The sequence below is a fragment of the Manis javanica genome, chromosome 10 (assembly GCF_040802235.1).
Source record: "Manis javanica isolate MJ-LG chromosome 10, MJ_LKY, whole genome shotgun sequence".
Classification (NCBI taxonomy): domain Eukaryota; kingdom Metazoa; phylum Chordata; class Mammalia; order Pholidota; family Manidae; genus Manis; species Manis javanica.
In genome coordinates this window covers 47596786-47616837 of record NC_133165.1, presented here as the reverse complement: position 1 = coordinate 47616837, position 20052 = coordinate 47596786, and the positions used below count along the sequence as shown (strand labels likewise).

At 39.9% G+C, this 20052-nt stretch overlaps 1 protein-coding gene across 3 annotated transcripts in view; it reads right to left on the bottom strand.

Annotated features, from left to right (window-relative positions):
* The window catches only part of NSMCE1 (NSE1 homolog, SMC5-SMC6 complex component), a 33835-nt gene extending 16230 nt beyond the window's left edge, over positions 1 to 17605 (bottom strand). For 2 of the 3 annotated variants that reach the window (XM_017656604.3, XM_017656606.3), the window contains exons 1-2: positions 17456 to 17605; positions 11259 to 11405 (exon numbers count right to left, since the gene is read on the bottom strand). In XM_017656604.3, coding sequence (XP_017512093.2) covers positions 11259 to 11405; positions 17456 to 17576 — 268 coding nt within the window. In that variant the 5' untranslated portion in view covers positions 17577 to 17605. The remainder of the gene's footprint in view (positions 1 to 11258; positions 11406 to 17455) is intronic. The other variant, XM_073215379.1, reaches the window with a different exon arrangement.
* Positions 17606 to 20052: the final 2447 nt, after the last annotated feature.

Below are 20052 nucleotides of genomic sequence, written 5' to 3'. Positions count from 1 at the left end.
AGCAACTGGTCCAGGAAGCCAAACAATAACCCCTGTGATAATCTGCTCAAAAGGACCCAGACTTGATTAATAACTGATAGCTTTTCTAATTTTCATTCAAGCTTCAAATTTAGGACCAACCAGAGAAAGCCAAATACACTCCCCTAACCAATCACAAGATGCCTGCTGCCAGTCAGCCCGCCTCCAGTTTCACCAAGTCGTACTCCAGGCAGGGCACACCTGAAGCCTTCCATCTTCCCCACTCCTCTCCCTGCCACTGGGTCTCTGACAAACCACAAGGGACGGTGGCTGACTCCCTGGCTGGAGCAAGTTCTGAATAAATAGACTTTGTTCTCATTTGGTTGGTTTTGCTTATTTCCATGTGCAGGACTTTGCTCAGCGCCAGTCCCAATAGGGATTAGGAAGGCTGCTGAATGGTGTGCATGGGCCTGTGGTGCTGAGAGAGGTGACTCTGGCCACTTCGCTCCAGTTCACCACTGTACTCTCTTGAACCCCCACCACCTCATCCCTGGAGGGTGGTGCTCTCCCAGACTCTACTCTAGCCCCCAACACCAGTCCTCCACATGCAGCCAGAACGGGGCCAGATCCCTGCACTCCCCACCCAGGGCCGTGGTGGCTCCCATCACCCTCAGCCACACTCCTGTGTGGTTCCTGCTAAGCATTCCCCTTGCTACACACTCCAATCACGCTGACCTTCTTTCTGTTACTCACACACATAGCTCCTCCCCATCTCAGCATCTGCACTTCCAACAGGAAATGGTGACCCCAATTTCTGGATTTTCTGAGAAAATACCAGCATCAGAAATTTAGCCCTATAGTCTACATAATAATTCCTAGCACATGATTTGCCAACATTATGAATCTCCAGACAGTCACTATCTCCCACCACATCCCTGCGATCTGGGGTTAGATGACACAGAGACAACGCAGAAGGAAGGAAGGGTCGGCAAGTAGCACGTCCTAGACATGTTCTAGGAAGGACTCTGTGCCAAGCACTGAAGTTCCCTTGTTTAATCCTTACAACATTTCCATGAGGTAGACAAGATTTCCTTTAGAAAACAGAAAGCTGACACTCAGAAAGTAAAAGAACTACCCCAAGTTCTTGATTTGAAACTGTGTCTTCAAAAAATAGTTTCACTGTTCCTGCCAGCAGTGTTTGTGGTAATCCTGTTGAAGAATCCATTCCCAGTTCTCTCCCTACCTACACATCACCTCTCTCCTGCCTGGGATCCAGGACAAAATGAATTCCAAATCAGATGATGTCCGTTTGGGGAGAGTGAAACACACACAAGTCCCATCTCAACAAATTCATACTGGCCTGAAAGGACTCTGATCCGTCCCACCCTGGCTGCCTGCACTGCACAACAACACCTAGTCCTTAAGACCCAGAGACGTGAAAGCAACATTAGTTTTCTTGTGGTTACAGATCTTCCTGAACCCAAAGACTCTTGTCTAAGTTCATAACAACTGCCTGTTACAAAATTCTGTATGTAGAAAGAATCTCACGTCACATTTTAGATGGTACTTTCCATGCTAATTTTACTCCAACCTTCAGTTATGATCACAGACCTAATTCCCCTTAAGTGGAAAGGCAAGTGGGTTCTGACAGTTGTAAGCTTATTAACTGTTCATCACAACAAAAGGGGAGAGATGTATAAGGAAATCATAAAAATAGGAAGAAACTTTATTTGAATCCAGCTTCTAATTATCACCAAGTCCTTCTTGGAAAGAGAAGGTGCTTACAAATATGACTGCTGATGCAAGATGGAATCCTGAGTCACAATGTCAGCTCCATCATGGTGACTCCTCACTGAGGCACACCACCTAGTGACGTGCACGGGCCCGCAGATATGCACTCCCGGCAACAAAGCAAACATAGTCATGTAAATCAGCATGAGAAAAACACACCAGGATGAAGGCAGACAAAAGGTTAGACAGAAATGGAAAATATCCATCAAACCCCAATGTTCCTCTGGTACTGGGTTCACTAATCTATTTTTGGTAAATGCATTTCAGTTAACTGGCTTTTTGCCTGAACATTGTATTACTTATTCTGCTTACTGAAATAATGTCAGATCTTAATTTTTTAATCTAAAACTTTTTTTACCTAATTTGTCTTTAGGACAAAAGGTAATTTTAAAACCCACTAAGATTAACACAAACAACAATAAAGCAAATTAAATACAAAATGTTAGTGCTTGAGAGTGCAGAACACCATCCCACAGCACAATTTGGCAACTATTAAAGAATGAATGAATTGAGGGAAGAAACAATAATGGATGCTATGTCTAAGTGGATAAAAGTGGGATATTTACCTTGTCTTAAAGTATGTCCAGTATGTCCAGCAAAATACTTATTAATCACACAGGAAACAGAGTAACTGTACAGTGGAGAAACCTAAAAGACACCATCTTAATCAACATCATATGCCAGAACACACACCATTTCTATATTATTTCTGCAAAAGCAAAAAGTATAACCTAAATCTAATTAGGAGGAAGCATCAGACAAACCTATGCTGAGTGACATTTCATAATCCTGCTGTCTGATACAGCAATTAACACACACAACAGCTGAGCACTTAGAGTGGGGCTAGTCCAAATTAAGATACATTTCAAGAATAAAATACATTCTGGATTTCAAAGACGTAACATAGAAAATGTAAAAAATATCTTATTAGTAACTTTTTATATTGATTACATGTTGAAAAGATGGTATTTGAGGTATTAATTCTACCTATTTCTACCTTTTTAAATGTCCTAAGAAAAAACTTTAATTACAGATATGGCTCACATTATATATCTATCAACAATGTCCTGTAATAATAAGTCTGTAATCTTCAAAAATATCAAGGTCATAAAAGTCAAGGAAAGACTGAGGAATTATTCCTGATTGAAGGAGCCTAGAAAGATGTATGTAACAACTAAATGCAACACATGACCCTGGGGTTGATCCTTTGCTAAAAAAAGATAATATTGGAACAACTAGAGAAACTCCATGGGGTGTGTGGACTAGATGGTAGTGATGTATCAATGTTAATGTCCTGATTTTAATGATTATCCTGTAGTTATTTAGGAGAATGTCCTTACTAAGAAGAAACATGCTATTTAGGGGTGACGGAGCTTCAAATTGGTGACTTACTCTCTCAAATGATTCAGAGGGGAAAAGCTTGTATTCTTACAACTTTCCTGTGAGTTTGGAATTATTTCCAAACAAAAAGTAAATTTAAAAAGCAACCCTTCAGGCAAGGAAGTCCCTCAATGAATCTGGCACTAATTTGGAATGTACATTTGGCAGTAATGGGGCTGGAGCCAGTGTGAGAAGTGGCTGGGCAAACTCCTATGGGTCTCTGCTTCTTGGTTTGTAAGAAGAGGAGGCTGGGCCCAATGAGTCTCTAAAAACCCAGCTTGTTTAACCAAAAAACTGAAAGACTAGCCCCAAAACATTTTAACAAGGCAAATAACTTTGAGGAAATTACTGCCATGCAACTGCGGGCTGTGGAAATTTTCTGCTTCTGTTCAGTAATGCCACAGGATAAATCAAATAGCAGTTCTGAGCAAGAGTCAGGCTCAGATTTGGGGTACCCTCAAGCCCTCTGCTAGGCAACAGCATTCCATGACAGACTCACCAGGCTTAGGCACCTACTCCCCATGGAGCCTTGAGGCACTTGGACACTTCAGGCTTCCATGTTTGTTGTTTTTAGGAAATTAACTAAAGAGACTTTCCATAACTACTTACCAACTTCCTTGTGAGTCAGACATCAAGAAAGGTGCCTCTCCAAGTAAGCCCTGCATACAGGATAGGAGGAATACATTTCCTGGATGTGGCATCTATTTTCTCAGAGTCCCACAAAGATGACACAGGGCCTCACCGGACCAAGAGAATAAGCTATATATTTTTAAAATCTGATTAGACCCTTACATTTCACTGTTTACTGGGCACTTACAGACTTTCAGCACATGCCACACATTATATTTGTAATCTTTACAAATAAATCTGACAGGTATCTCCAGCCCTACTTTACAGCTAAGAAAATGAGAGCTCTGAGGTTTAGTGACTTGATCAAGATTATACAGCTACCAAATAGCAAAGTGGGTTTAAGTTCAGATATTTTTTAAAAACAGTTTTTTTGAGATATAACTGAAATACAATGAACTATACACACCTGAAGTGCACAATTTAATAAGTTTTGACATATGCATACGCCCTTGAAACCAACACCATAATCAAGATAATAAACATATCTATCACCCTCCAAAAGTTTCCTCATACCTCTTTGTAATCTCTCTCTACCTCACACTCACAACCTTCCCTTATGCCATACCCAGACAACCACTAAACTTTGTGTCACTATAGCCAAGAACACATTGTCTAGAATTGTAAGTAAATGGATTCACAGAGTATATACTCTGTTTTGCCTGGCTTCTTCCACTCAGCAAAATCATTTTGAGAGTCATTCACACTGTAGCATGTAGCAACAGTTCATTCCTTTTTATTGCTAAGTAGTAGTCAATTAGATGATAGATAATACCAAAATCCATTTATCGATTCACCTACTGACAGACAATCAGGTGTTTCCAACTTGGGAGCCATTACAAGTAAACCTACTCTGAATATTTATGTACAAGCCTGTGTGTGGACAACTAGCTTCACTTCTCTGTAGTCTAAAAACAAATACATGAAAGAGAAATGTCTGTCATGAAACTGCCACAGTGTTTTTCAAAATGGCTACACCATTTTACATTCCCAACAGTAATGAGAGTTCCAGTTCCTCCATTTTCTCCCAATACTAGGTATGCAGTCTTTTACATTTTAGCCATTCTAATAGGTATATAGTGTCACCTCACTGTGGTTTTAGTTTGCATTTCCCTAATGCCTCATAATATTGAGCATCTTTTCATGTGCTTATTTGCCATCCATATAACTTCTTTCGTGAAGTGTCTGTTCAAGTCTTTTGCTCATTTTTTTTTTGGTTGTATGTTCTCTAATTGTTGAGTTTTGAGAGTTCTCTTTATATTCTTGAAACAAGTCCTTTATCAGATGTATGATTTTCAGATATTTTTTCCCGGAATTTGGCTTGTCTTTTCATTCTCTAGACAGTATATTTTAAAGAGAAGTTTTCAATTTTGAAGTCCAGTTTATCAATTTGTTCTCAGATCATACTTTTGATTTTATAGCTAAGAAATCTTTGCCTAACCTAAGGTCACAAAGGTTTTCTCCTATATCCTCTTCTAGAAGTTTTATAGCTATAGGTCTTATGTTTAGGTCTACGATTCATTTGGGGTTAATTTTTGTATATGGTGCAAAGGATGGCTCAAGGTTCACTTTTTTTAATACAGATATCCAATTACTCCAGCATCACTTTCTGAAAAGACTATGTCCACTGAATTGCCTTTACATTTCTTCAAAAAGCAGCTATCAGTCTATGTATGGGTCTGCTTCTAGGTTCTATTCTATTCCATTGATATGTATGTTTATCTTTATACCAATATCACAGTATCTTGATAAAGTAACTATGTAAATCTTAAAATCAGATAGATAATCATAATTAACTTTAATCAGTGTTAATCCTCCAAGTTTGGTGTTTTGTTTTTTTTTCAAAGTAGTTTTTGGCTCTTCTAGGTCCTTTACATTCCCATGTCAACTCTAGAATCATGTCAATTTCTACAAAAACCCCTGAGGGGATTTGATTGGAACTGAGTTGAATCTATAGATGAATTTGAGAGAACTGTTATTTTAGCAATATTGAGTTTTCCAGCCCATGAACACAGTACATCTCCCTATTCATGTGGATCGTCTTTGATTTCTCTCAGCAATGTTTTGTATTTTTCAGTGTACAGGGCTTACAGATTTTTGTCAGATTTGTTCCTAAGTATTTAAATGTTTTGATGCTATTATAAATGGTGCTTTATTCAAATCTAATTTATGAAGGTTGACTGCTAGCATGTAGAAATACAACTGATTTTTAGATTCTGCAACTTTACCAAACCCATTCTTTAATTCTAATAGATTTTTGAAGATTTTGAAGATTTTCTGTTTGATAATCATGTCTGTGAACAGACAATCTTACTTCTTCCTTCCAATCTGGATGGCTTTTTTTTCCCTCTTGCCTGAGTGCACTGGCTGGACCAGAAATAATTAAAATGGACATTCTTGTCTCACTCCTGACATTAGGAGAAAAGTATTCGGTCTTTCAGTTAAGTATGACACTAGCTGTTTGTTTTACATCAATCCCCTTTATTGGGTTAAGGAAGTTCCCTTATTTTCCAACTTTGCTGAGGACTTCTGTAAGGAACAGATGTTGGATTCTTTAACTCTGCAGATAGTCCTCTCTCCTGCTCTAAGTCCTGAGGTCTTGTTTATCTTGCTTATACCCTGCTCTTTAGGATCCCTTTAATTTTCTGTGGGAAACTTCTGCTGCATCATGCCAGGGTAAATATTGTAGTTCATCAAGAGTGTTTTCTGAACCAATTAAGATGATCGCATGGTTTTTCTGTTTTAGTTTGTTAATACAGTGAATTATACCAATTGATTTTCAACCATAAACCACCCTGCATTCTTGGGATGAACCCCACTTGGTCATACTGTATCAATCTTTTATATATTGCTAGATTAGATTTGCTGAAACTATGTTTAGAATTTTAGCACCTATATTCATGTAAGATCTTGGTCTTTAGTTTTCTCTCCTTGCTCTATCTTTGGTTTTGGTATCAAGAAAAATTAGATTCTAGTCACAAAATGAGTTGGGAACTGATCCCTTCTCTTCAATTTTCTGGAAGAATTTGGATGGGAATGGTATTACTTTCTCCTTATATGTTTGGTAGAATTCACCAATAAAGCCATCTGGCCCTGGGACAGGCACTATTGACAGCCCTGTGTGAACATTCCGCATTGTTTCTCTCTAATCCTCTCGACTGGTCCGTTCCCTAGCTTCTCAGATAGTTCCTTTGGTGATCAGTTTTTAGTGCTCACCACATTTCTACTGGTGGTACAAGAACGATACTTGGTCTTTACACCAGTTCCTGCCACAGAGCTCCTAAAACCCTTGGAATTTCCTAAATCTGAATGATAGTGTGATAGAAGTGTTTTTTGTTCTAATAAGGCAACTCTTGGCAGGTCCCTAAATAACTTCAGGATGGGGGGTGATTGCCAGAAAGACCAAGCCTTGATTAGAAGCTTGTAACTTTCAGTCCCATCCCCCAACTCTGGGGAGAGGAAAGGGGCTAGAGATTGAGCTAATCAACAATGACCAGTGATTTAATCAATTGGGCATATGTAATGAAATCTCCCAAATATCACCCAAATGATGGGACATAGAGAGCTTCCAGGATGGTGAACATATCAAGGTGCTGGCAGGGAATGGAAGTTCCACATATATCCTACCCTATGCATCTCTTCCATGTGGCTGTTCCTGAGCTGTATCCTTTACAGTAAGCCAGCAAATGTAAGTAAAGTGTTTTTATAAGTTCTGGAGCCAATCTAGCAGATTACTGAGCCTTGGGAGGGGGGTTCTCAGAGACCCCTGATTTATAGTCATTAGGTCAGAAGTAGGACTTGTGACTGGCACCTGAAATGGAATCAGTCTTGTCGGACATGAGCCCCTTTAATTGTGGGATCTGACACTGACTCCAGGTAGTATCAGAATAAATTGAGTTACTGAACACCCGGGTGGTATCCAGAGAACTGGAGAGGTCATGTTGGAAAAGACAACACAAATTTGGTGTCAAGAGGGGGAAAAAACCCTCATTGCTTATCTCATAAGAGATGATGTCATTCACTGACTAATGTCCAACGTTTCGTATATGTTGCCCATTTTTAATTGTTTCAGACAGAAGGGCAAATTGCTCCATTAGTCTATCTTGTTCAGAAGTGGAAATCCTCAAATCCAAGTCTTCTTAACTATCACTCCCTAGGCCTCCTGCACCTACTTCCATCAAGGGGGTTTATACTAGAATCATCTGATTCAGTGTCTGTATGATTCACAAGACCCAAGGCAAAGTTAAGCTTTATCTCTGTGTTACCAGGCCGTAGAAGAGAGGCCTGGCTCACAAAAGATTTTCAGGAAGTTGTGTTGGATAATGACATGCATTTCTGCAAGCTCTGGCTCAAATCTAAGGTGCTCTGGGAACACAGTTCCCCAAATACCATTCAGAAAAGCCAGATGCAAGGCTTTACACCAGGACATCAGCACAAAATACAAACTTTTCACTAGCCAGGACAATGGGGGAGTTTATTTTCACCCTAATGACAATAAGAAGAGAGATCAAACCAAAGCCAAACATGGGAAGTGCTTTGATAAACTGGATGAACACAGAGAGAAACTACAATAAGAATAACTGGCAGTTTCAATTATTCCTTTGTTTCATAACTGTCTTAGGAACAATATTTTTCTAGTTGGTAAAAGGGGACTTTCCTGGGCATCTCTTCAAAAGATAAGGAGATTAATAATATTAGGGCTTGTAAGTATCTACTTCATTTGAGAGCACTTTTTTCCATCATTCCTTGTTTTAAAATCTCTCAAATAACAGTAACATTTGAGAACAAGCTTTTTCTTTTTCAATGAAAAAAACAAACTATAGTTCTATCCTCACTGCCCTTGCTGTAACCATATCTTGATACACAGAAATGGCATATAAAGTGTGAAAAATAAATCAATTCCTAGACACATTCTACAGGACTTTCCTAAATTAGGTCACAACAACGTTAAAGGTCAAATAAAGGCAAAAACACTTTCATTCGTGGTACTAAAGCATCATATGGCTCCTTGCAGTAAGCTATGAAACTTCCCCATCAACATTAAACCTCACATTCAGGACTTACAAAACTAAAAGGGAAAAGGAATGAATTGTCATATAAATAAAGATTTAAAAAGCATCATTATTGAAAGATAGGTTTAAAGTCCTGTTGTACATTGAAACAGCAAGAGAAGTAGCTTGACAGTTCACTGCTTTTCCATAAAGAGGCTCTCACCTCCTATCTACCACAGTGCAGGCAATAAGAGCAGATATGTTTTTGCTGAGGGACAGTTCTCAAACATAGCACTAATTACGTCACTTCCCTGCTTCAAATCCTTCTAAAGGTCCATACTAACCATGGAACTAAACTTAAAAAAAAAAAATTACTATGGTGTACATAGGCTCTTCACAATCTGTAAACCTACATATGAAAAGAGCTTATTCTCTTCCCACACATCATACATTCTTTTTTAGGGTTTCCCAAGGTATGTTATTTATAAGTTAATTAAGTTTAGACACACAGGACTGAACAAAGCTAAACAGGTTTCCTTACTATAGAACCCCTCCAAGCACGTAATTTGTTAGTGCGCATTATCAAGCTCCCAGAATTTCCCATGGAACACCTCAATGGACCAGTCACTTCAAACCCTGCCTCTTCCTGAACATGCCACCCTCTTTGATCTTCCCTCTTCTGCACATCATGAAAGAATTTCTTTCTATATTCACTGTGTATCCCCCATCTTAACTCCCATACACCCCTGAACACTCTTGGATCTGGTTTTGGCTCTATCTGCAGTTCTCTAAACATCATCGTTTCTCATTTCCCTTCACTCTGTGCCTCTCCCATACCTTCCCTCACCTCTCTTGGCTTGGCTCACTTGTTTCTCCACTATTCCTTTGAAAATTAAAAATACAGAGATAGATATTCCCATTAATCAGAAGTGACAACTATTAGACTACCCTAATAATGCCATGCTTGTTTCAAGTCTTTATTTTTTTTAGTAAAAGAAAATACAGTTGACTCTTGAACAATGCAAGGAGTAGGGGCAACCATATCCTGTGCCGCTGAAAATCTGCATATAATTTTTAACTCTTCCAAAAACTTACCTACTAATAGCCTATTGTATATAAAATGGGTCAACTAACTTCAGATGCAACAAAGAGCAGAAAAGAAGAAAAGAAATAGGGTTGTAGAGTCCAACACAGAGCAAGTAGAGGGTGAACTAATTGCTCTACTGGCCCCTGCAAGGATTGACACCTGCCTGCATGTGGATCAAGCCCTGGATGGGAGGAGCGTACTTGGAAAAGGCAAAGGTTACCCACCTCCTTCCTCTGAGTTGCCTAACCCAGGCTTCAGTTCCTCTGCTCCTCTCAGGCCTTTGTGTTTCTCTCTGATCCAGATAGCCACTGGTCAGCTCAGTTGATTAGAGAATAGTGTAAGTAACACCAGCTTGCAGGTTCAATCCCCATACAGGCCACTATGCGTGTACAACATTTTTCCTTTTCCACACCACCCATGAAATCTGCTGCCTCACATCTAGTTACAGATACTGTATATTTACTGAAAAAAATCCACGTGTAAGTGGATTCACGCAGTTCAAAATCATGTTGTTCAAGAGCCAACTGTAGGATAAAGATGAAGCGTCTTCTGATTTGTAGTGACAAACCGATCCCACTCCTCCTCTTCCCAAAGGTAAGCACCTCATGAGTGTGTTGCATATCCTTCCAGTATGCTTCTGCATTTTTACATGCAGATATATGTACTCATGAACCACAAAAACTGTTATTTTACAAAAAACATAATGACATCATACAATAAGTTTAATTTGTCAACTTCCTTTCTCACTCAACAAGACCTACTCATACTGACACTCAACTCAGGAAGACCTAACACTAACTACACCAACCTATTAACATTGCTCCTCTTGCTTCTACTGCCACCGCCAGTTACTGAAAATTTAGCATGCACCTGGGTCCTATGTCTGAATGCTTCCTGTGCATTATCTTATGTATCCCTACCAAGAACCCACTGAGAAGATGCTCCAAATGCCCACAGCTGGCACAGGGCAGGGATGGCACTTCTCCAAGTATGCCCAAGTCCAAGGCTGTGCTAAGTGGACCTCTTACTACCAACAGCCAACTGAGCAGTTTCCCTGTGCTAGGTGTTTTATATGTATAATGTTTCTTAAGCCTCTGAACCACCCTATGTATCAAGTACAATTAATCATCCTCATTTTTGAGAAGAATAAACTCAGGCTGGAGAGGGTGCTGGAGCCTTAGTGTAAACCACAACTACATAGCTTCAGAGTCCAAGTTCTTATCCACTGGGCTAAATGTCAGACTTACTTTAAAAAACTAAAGAGTCGAAGATGAGATGAGACAGATGGGCTGGCATGAGATTGTGAGAGACTTGAATGCCCACGTCAGGAGTGCAGGTTGACTGGGTCCGTGGTATTATACCACTGCCACCAGTCCCTGATCATACAGTACCAGAGCATCCTGGGAAAGGAAAATGGAACTCACGGTCATGGACTTTATAGCAGTGCTTCTGCAAGCGCCTAACGTCCCATTCCTCCAGCACTCCATGAGTCATCAACAACTGGAGGAATCGCCGGTGGACATCAGTCATGATGCCCATTCTTCTTGTACTGCCCTGCATGTATGAAGGAGCTAAAAGAGAAGCAAATGAAATCTAGTCACCTTGAAGCACACCAAAAGCAATGCTCTAGGTTTTGTACTAATTTACATTAACAAATGGAAGTTTATTATAGTTTTAAAAATCAATTTAAGCATGGTGAATAGTACAAAAATGAAAAGGACAAAAGTTAGGGTCTAGGCAAATTAGTATGGGCAGTGGTGAGAGGTGTGGATGCTGAAGCCCAACAATGCCTGTATTCACAGCCTGCTCCCCATCTTAGGTGTGGGAAATGGGGAAACCTGATCTCTACGTGCTTCAGTTTCTGATCTGTAAAGTGAGAATAATGACAGAAACATCCTCCACAGAATTACTAAATTATGCACTAAATGAATTAATACACAGAAAAACCTGGGAACAGACTAAGCACTAAAAAAGTGTTAGCTATTTTTATTGCTAGACAATTCTGGGTCTGAAACTTGGCTCAGCCATTTACCAGATCTACGGCCTTGGATAAATTTAGCTGAGGCCCCACTTTCTTGCTGTAAAATTAGAATAGTGTTCATTGCTTAGAGAACTGCTCGTAAATATTTAATAAATTCTAGTTTTCTTCTCATTTTCCAAACCACTAACAAAACAACTGTTATGGCAGAATTGCAGGGTATTTTTTAAATCTCCTGCTTTCTACTAAAATGCTGTCTTTCCACAAACCACAAAGATCAGAGTTGAAAAACCATTACACAAGCCCTGATCAAAAAGCCTGCTCCTACCACAGAGAAGGTTTGCAGTGTGGGGGCTAAGAGCGTGGGCTTATAACTAGACAGGTGGTGTTAAGAACAGTGCTTGTCAGGCCTGCCTGATCTTAAGAATCATCTAACTTGCATATGAAAAGCACAGATCCCCAGGCTCCTTTCCTGGAGGTTCTGACTGCAGAGGGGCCTGGAACTGTGAGGTTTTAATAGTCACTTCAGGTGATGCCATGATATGACAAGAAATTCACTGTTACCTTAGGCAAATACAGCACAGAAACACTTTTAGCTAACATGCTTAAAAGCCTCAGTCGTTTCATCTATCAATAGGGATAATAGTAATAACGATCTTTAAGGCATAAAATGGAGTTTAAATGAGATATGACTAGCCAAGGTTTGCCAAGGACCTGGCACATAGGAGACACACAAGAACGCTAGTTATTGTTCTTTTTAATCCGCATAATAAACTGGACCTCAGAGCTGAGAAGATGCACTATCTCATGACCAGTTTCTCTGACTGCCTATTAGGTATCTGTGAGAATATCTCACTAGCACCTCAACTTCAACAAATCCTAAATTGGACTCATCTTCTCCTTCCACAATCCTCAACCCTTTTCCTCCTGAGTCTTTCACGAATCATCGGTTTGGGTGGTACCATCCACACAGTCATACAAATACTGCAGACCTGAGCACCCACCTCTGATCCTCCTCTCTCTTAGCCTCAGATGCGGCCAACCCTCAAGTCCTGCCAAGTTTACTTCCTATCACTAGGACCATTTTGCTCATCCACTGCATTTTATGTACCTTATTTGCCATTGGTTGTTCTAGGCACAACAGAATGTGCAGGGCTAAGAAATTCAGACTTTCATCCTAGAAATTTTGGATACTTGGGCTACCCAAAGAAACGGTCTTTAAGCAGATGACATAGCCAGGCTGTTAGACCAAAAAGATAAAAAACTTATCAAGTTGAGTAGTCAATAAAATCTAGCTATATTATTATAAAAGTTACTTTGAAAGCATAAGAATGTCAAAAAATTAAAAGGACAGAAAAATATGTACTCTATGAGCTAACCAATAAAAAGTTGGTGTGGCTACATTAATAGGACACAAAATAGATGCTCAGGCAGAAAGTATTACTAGAGATAAAGACAGTCACCACAAACTAATAAAAAAGGTTCAATTCCCAAGAAGAGAGAACAATTTAAAATATTTAGGCACCTAATAACAGAATCTCAAAACCAAGTAAAGCAAAAATTATCAGAACTATAAACATACCAATCCATAACCATAGTGGGACATTTTAACATATCCCTCTCAGTAACTGATGAAATGAACAAAAAAATCAATAAGGTGAGAAAAGATTTGCACAATTGCACAACTGTGCTGGGCGTGCTTGTAGTCCTTCAGACCACAATAAATTTGGAAACCAGAAACAAAAAGATAACTACAAAATCCTGCTTAGGATTTAAGAAACACACCTCTAAATAATCCATTATCAAAAGAATTATTAATGGAAATCAGAAAATATTTTGAACTGAAAACAACAAAATATTATACATAAATACTGGCAGGAGGCAATTAAAGCACAAGAGGGAAATTAATAGCCTTAAATGTTTATCTTTTTTAAAAAAGGGAAGCATGAAAATTAATCAGCTAGGCATCCATCTTAAGCTGTAAGAACAACAAATTGAACCCAAAGAAAATAAATGAAGAGTGGAAATTAATGAAATAGAAAATAAACATACACCTGAGATCAAAAAAACCAAAATTATTCTTTGAAAAAAATGTAATGAAAGTGATAATACTCTGAAGAGATTTTCCAAGAGAAAAAACTTAAAAATAAACAAGTTTGGACTCAAAAAGGGAAACTAATTGCAGATGCAAACATATAGAAAGGATATTATAAACAACTTATAACAATCCTAAGTTTTAAATATGTGCAAACTCAGCAAATTCATTCAAAAGCAACTAAAGAATGAGTCGAAAACCTATTAAGTTTTATAACCACTGAAGACGTTCTATGGAAAATCCATCTTCCCACAAAAAAAGCATCAGGTCCCAACAGATTTATGGGGGAGTTCTATCAAACATTCTAGGAACAACTAATTTCAAATGTTACACAAACTATCTCAAAGCCAAAAGAAGAGCAAGCCCTCCCCAAATCATCTGATAAGGCTGACAAAAGTTGGGCACTAAAACCTAACAAAGACTTCAAAAGAAAGGAAAATGAAAAGCCAGTATCTTTCACAAACATAGCTGCAATAGTCCAAAGCAAAATGTTAAAACAGAATCTAGCAATGTAAAAAAGGATGATACACCATGACCAATCTGAGTTTATCCCAGTAACAGTTTAACATTTTGAAATCAACTTGAAAATAAATCCAATGTTATGTCAATAATATGGCAATGAAGCTGGGGAAGAAAAGAAAATCAACATGTCATCATATTAACATAATAAAGGAGAAAAAGCACATGATTATCTTAACAGATACAGAAATACAATTGATAAAATTCGACTTACTCATACCTAAAAACTCTTAACCAACTTGGAAGAGAAGGAAACTTCCTTTATCTACTAAATGACGTCCACAAAACCTACAGCAAACATATCACTTAAGAATGAAACACTGAAAGCAATCACTTTAAAATCCAAATAGATCCAATGAAACTGAATCAATGCAATTCCACTCAAAACCCCAACATATTTTGTGTGTCTGTGTATGATTTAACAAGATGATTCTAAAATTTATATGGAAAATGTGTAAGTAAAACAGCAAAAAACATTCTTGGAGTAAATGAAAGTAGGTACCAGGTACGAACTTACTATAAAGCTAGAGCAATGAAAAAGTGTGATAATGATATAGAAATGGACAAATAAGACAAGTGGGACAGAATAGAGAATTCAGAAATGCATACATATATGGATACTTAACACTAGAGAAATGGAACTTCAGATCAAAGCAAACTATTCAATAAAAGGTGCCAGAGCAATTGATTATCCATAAGTGAAAAAAATACAACTAGACCTTTAGCTCACACTATGCACAAAAATCTATTCTTGAGGATTAAGGTCATAAGAAAGGAAAGACTATAAAGCTTTTGGACAACAATATAGGGGAGTATCTTTATGACTCAAAGGTAGGGAAGGACTTCTTCACAAGATAGAAACAGTACAAACCATAAAGGAATATGGGATAAATTAGACTGTTACAATTAAGAACCTCTGCTCACCAAAAACACCAGAGTAGGAGAGAGAGAGAAAAGACGTATGGTATACGTCTTCTGGAAGGTATATGAAACACACATAAGCCACAAAAATTCATATTCAGAATATAAAAAGAACACCTACAAATCAATAAGGGGAAGACAACCATAAGAGAAAAATAAGCAAGAGAAACATTACAAAGAAGATGTACAAATGATTAATAAACACATGAAAAGATACTCAAAATCAATGTCACCAGGCAAATGAGTATTAAAACTTCAGTGATTAATGTCTTACCTATCACCAGATAGGCAAAAATTCTTAAGAAACTTGTATTGTAACCACTTCAGACAACAACTTGCTATTACTAATAAATTTGGATAGCCCCAGAAACCCACTGTTAGGTATGTAACTTACAGAAGTTCTTCCACATTTGCCCCAAGAAATGTTTATAAAAGCACCACATAATAGCAAAAACCTGGCAACAGTACAAATGGCAGTCAATGGACAAATATCTATATAAAGCATTTACAACCATACCATGGAATTCAAAACAGCAATGAAGATAAAGTAAAGCTACTAACATCAACATCTAAGTATGTCATATATATAATGTTAAGTGCAAAACTAAAGTCACACATATAATAGGATCCCATTTGTATAAAATTCAAAACCTAGCAAAACTATCCCTTGTATTCATTCGATACACGTACAGCAAATACTCCAAAGAAAAACAAGGCAATGAATAACACGATATTCAGGGCATATTGGTTATCTTTGGCAAGAGGAAAAAAGGATTCAATGGGAGCCTTTAAGGATATGATAATGTTCTCTTTAACTTGGTGGTGAGTGTATGGGTGTTCATCTTTATTCTTTAACCTTGTATTTTCACACATTGTTATGGGTGTCTTAATACATATCTTAATACAAAATTATGTAAATATGTTGACAGCTAAAATACATGTTAAGAAGAGGTAGAGAATGGTACAGAAGACTATAAATTGGGAGAAAAGGGAGGAAAATGGGAGTGAAAGATAAAGATAGGCTTGTTCATGCACAGAAATCAGTTGTCTCTGGGTAGGGAGGTTAACCATGGACATTACCTACCCTAACAATTTTAACAGAGATATGTTTGTGGAGTAAGCAAACCTCCATCATAATGCATTTGAGCCACAGGCTAACAAATAGTGTTAGTGCTCCATATGCACAGCTCCATGTAACCCTCCTAGACCTTAGGAGGGGAGTACTACTAATCCCATATTACAGATGAGGAAACTGAGGTTGAGATGGCACAAGGTGACATGCAGAGTCAGTGATGAAGATGGGGGTGGTGACATAAATGCAGAGTTCAGGAACTGTGGCACCCCAGTCCAGGTAAGTGAGAAATATGAGTGAACAATTAAATTACCATCCAGGTCCTTCATGTGCAATTCTCAAATCTAAAAACGTCTGAAAAACAGATCTTTTAAGTTTGAAAACATGATGTCACCTTAGGTGAAGCTATTTATGGTTGTTCTTTATCCACTTTACTGTAAAATGCACATATTTGGCTGTGTAAATATTAATGTATTTGATTACAAGACGCTGCTCCAGACCCCGATGAAGGTATGACATAACACACAATCTATGCACGTTTAACCTGTCGGATATCTGAGAATTCGGGATTCTGAACACATCTAGTCTTAGGGCCTTAAAATAAGGGGCTGTGGACTTGCACAAAATGATAAGTTCTGTACACAAAACAGAGGGTAGACAGAAGACAGCAAGAGTAGCTGAGGCTGGTCAGCGAAGTCCGTATCTTACGTATTCAGTTTAGACAAAATTGTTTTTTGCTTTTTTCACCTAATATTACGACTGAAACTATTTTTTCACATAATACCACGACCGAGAAATGTCTGTGTGTGAGAGAGGGGCTAAGGTCCAGCCTACTCGCCCCCTCTGGCCCTCTCTAGGCCTGTTTCCTCATCAGAAAACGAGAAGCCCGCAGCCCCCGGGTCCCGAGCGCCACACTCCTGCACAGCACGCGGGTCGACTCCGGGGCCTGACCCCCATCTTCCGTTCTCCCGTCGCCTTTCGGGACGGCCTGCTGCCTTCCCCCTGAGCCCCACGCCCCCGCGCCCGGATTACCCACCGCGGTACCAGAGCGAAGCCCACCCAGCCGGCGGCAAAGGCAGAATGGCACACTTCGCTCCTCCTTCGGGGCGGGGCGAACGCGGACCCGACGCTCCCACTGGTGGATGTCGCCGATTCATCCCGCCCACTGGATGACGCACTTCCCGTGCTCACGCCCACGCCGTGGCCTTGATGCCGCGGGAGCATCCGGTTCTGTCGGTAGTTAAGTGCTTCCCAAGCGGTTCTTGGTACCCTAAGGAGGACTGCCCCTTGTCGCCCTCCGCCTCCCGCCCCGCAATGGCACCGCGCGGCCCAAGAGGAGGAAGAGCAGTAGTGCAGCGCCTCCTCCCCACCCAAGTCCTGTTCCGAGCCTCAGTTTCCCCATCTATAGAACTGCCAGTGTGGCCTCTGGTCAAGAATGAGAGTTGGCATGTAGCCTGAGCTAGAACACTGACTCTGCCGCTTACTAGTTGCTGAATTTTGAGCAAGTCACTGAGCTGTGCTGAGCCTCGGTCTCTTATTCTGTTAAATGGGGATAATAATGAAAGAGGTGTGAAAGGGAGAACTCACAGGCAACCGCTGATGAAATGTCAGCTGCCATCTTACGTAAGGACTTGTGGGAAGTAAATGAAGTTATTAATAGACGTGAATGAACTGTTTTGAGTCCCCCCGAGCACTCATTTTACAAACGTTTGTATTCCAGTCCTTAGTCTGAGGCCTAGGAACGCAGTCTAGCAAAGGAAACAGGTAACTAATTATCAGAACAATAGAAAGTGCAAGTACTGATATCTGTGGTGATAGCTTTAAATCTCCACTTAGTCGGTTACCACTCTGTGACCTTGGGCAACATTTTCTGGACGTCAGTTTCCTCCTCTTGCTCAGTGGGGAAAGCAGAGTGTAGTGGTTAAAAGCTTGAGCTTGGGAGCAAGCTGGACTGCCTGAATTTGAATTCTGGCTCTTAAACTCAGTATCTCCTAGACCCAGGACAGATTACTGAAGCTCTCCATCTCAGCTTGCTCATCTATAAAGCGGGGATAATAGTAGCATATTGTTGACAGGACTGTTGTGAAGATTAAATGAGTTCATACATGCAAACCACTTAAAAGAGTGTCTGGAACATAGGAAGCTCTCAATTAAGTGTGAACTACCCATTCCTAATAAAGTACTTTAAAAATGTTTTAAGGGCAGTCACATTTTAAGAAAACAGCCCTAAAGAGAACCACCCATGTTTTGTTTGCCCTGCCCAGTTTCATAAAATTTTGAATTGTCAATATTTAAAGTCAAGGCATTTTACATAAACTGCTAGGTTATCTGACAGCTGTTGAGAAATGAGACAATCTATCAACAATAGGCTTGCATTCTCCCATGGCGGCACTTGTTTAGAGCTTGGTAGAGACTATGCTCCTTTGTAATGAAAGATGTGCTCTCCTGGAGTGTAGAGAAATGAAAACTGAGGACCACCAATAGAAAATGCTGGAAACACTGACTTTTCAGGATCAAAGGGCCAAGAAAGAAGGTAGGAAGAGAAGAAAGTGATTTTGGACTGAGTGGTACCAGAGGCAAATAGGTGGGAGAGAGTATTGACAAGCAGGGTGTCGTCTTAAGTGTCAGGTCTCTGGAGACAAGAAGAAAGATGTGCCACTACTTTAGAATAAGATGGCCAATAAGAGCCCATAGAGGCAGAGGGGCAGCTAGATCTGCCTCCGAGAGGAGTGAATACACAGAAGCTGAAGGAGTACTGACTACTTCTAGGAAGGATGGTTTTGGGAGGGGAGACGTGATGACTTGGGAGCAGAGGGAATAATCAATGGAATAAAGATGGGAGACAGGAGAGAATGGGGTCAATGGTATATGGAGACAGGGTTACTCTTACCCTAAAGAGGAAGAGAGACAATTCTGAAACAGAAGGGAGAAAAGGTAAAATGGCTGGATAAAGCCTCACCCCTGACGTTTTCCATTTCCTCCATAAAGTGGCAAACCATCATTCTATTGAATGAAAGGACTGGGAAGATGCTAGGGGATTTGAGGGGTGTCAAAAGGTCTGGAACAGATGCCAAACGGAAGCAAAAGGGAGACTCCAGCTATAGCTGAAGCCATAAATGCATAAAGAGGACAGCCATTTACTTGCCCCCAGCCCCTCAACCTCCCATACTCATGCCACAGGGCCTCAGAGCAGATGCTCAGTGTGGGTTCATCCTGGGTGGCTCTTGGTTGGGCATATGCAGGTGACTAGAAGGCAAAGCAACTGGAGATCCCTGAAGGAGAGTCTTTGAAGTGGTCCACCCTAGCATAGGCAAGCAGAGACAGGAAGGAGGGGCAGAGCAACCAGAGGTCTCTATGAGGTGAACTGGCTTCTGGAAGAGCAGGCAGTGAGTAAGGATTGGAGTTGGTGATGAGTGAGTGACTCACCACAGGGTGACTCTCCTGCCTCAGCGGGACTCCATCCCCAGAAGAGCCCACATTCTCTAGTTGATCCAGTGAGTATCTACTAGGACTTTTGATCTCCAGACATTAGACTCTGCTACAGGACAACTCTAGCAGTTCAAATGTTCTTCTGAAAGTTGACCCTAAAAGGTACAAGAGCTACATAAATGTAAATTTGTTGTACATAAGGGA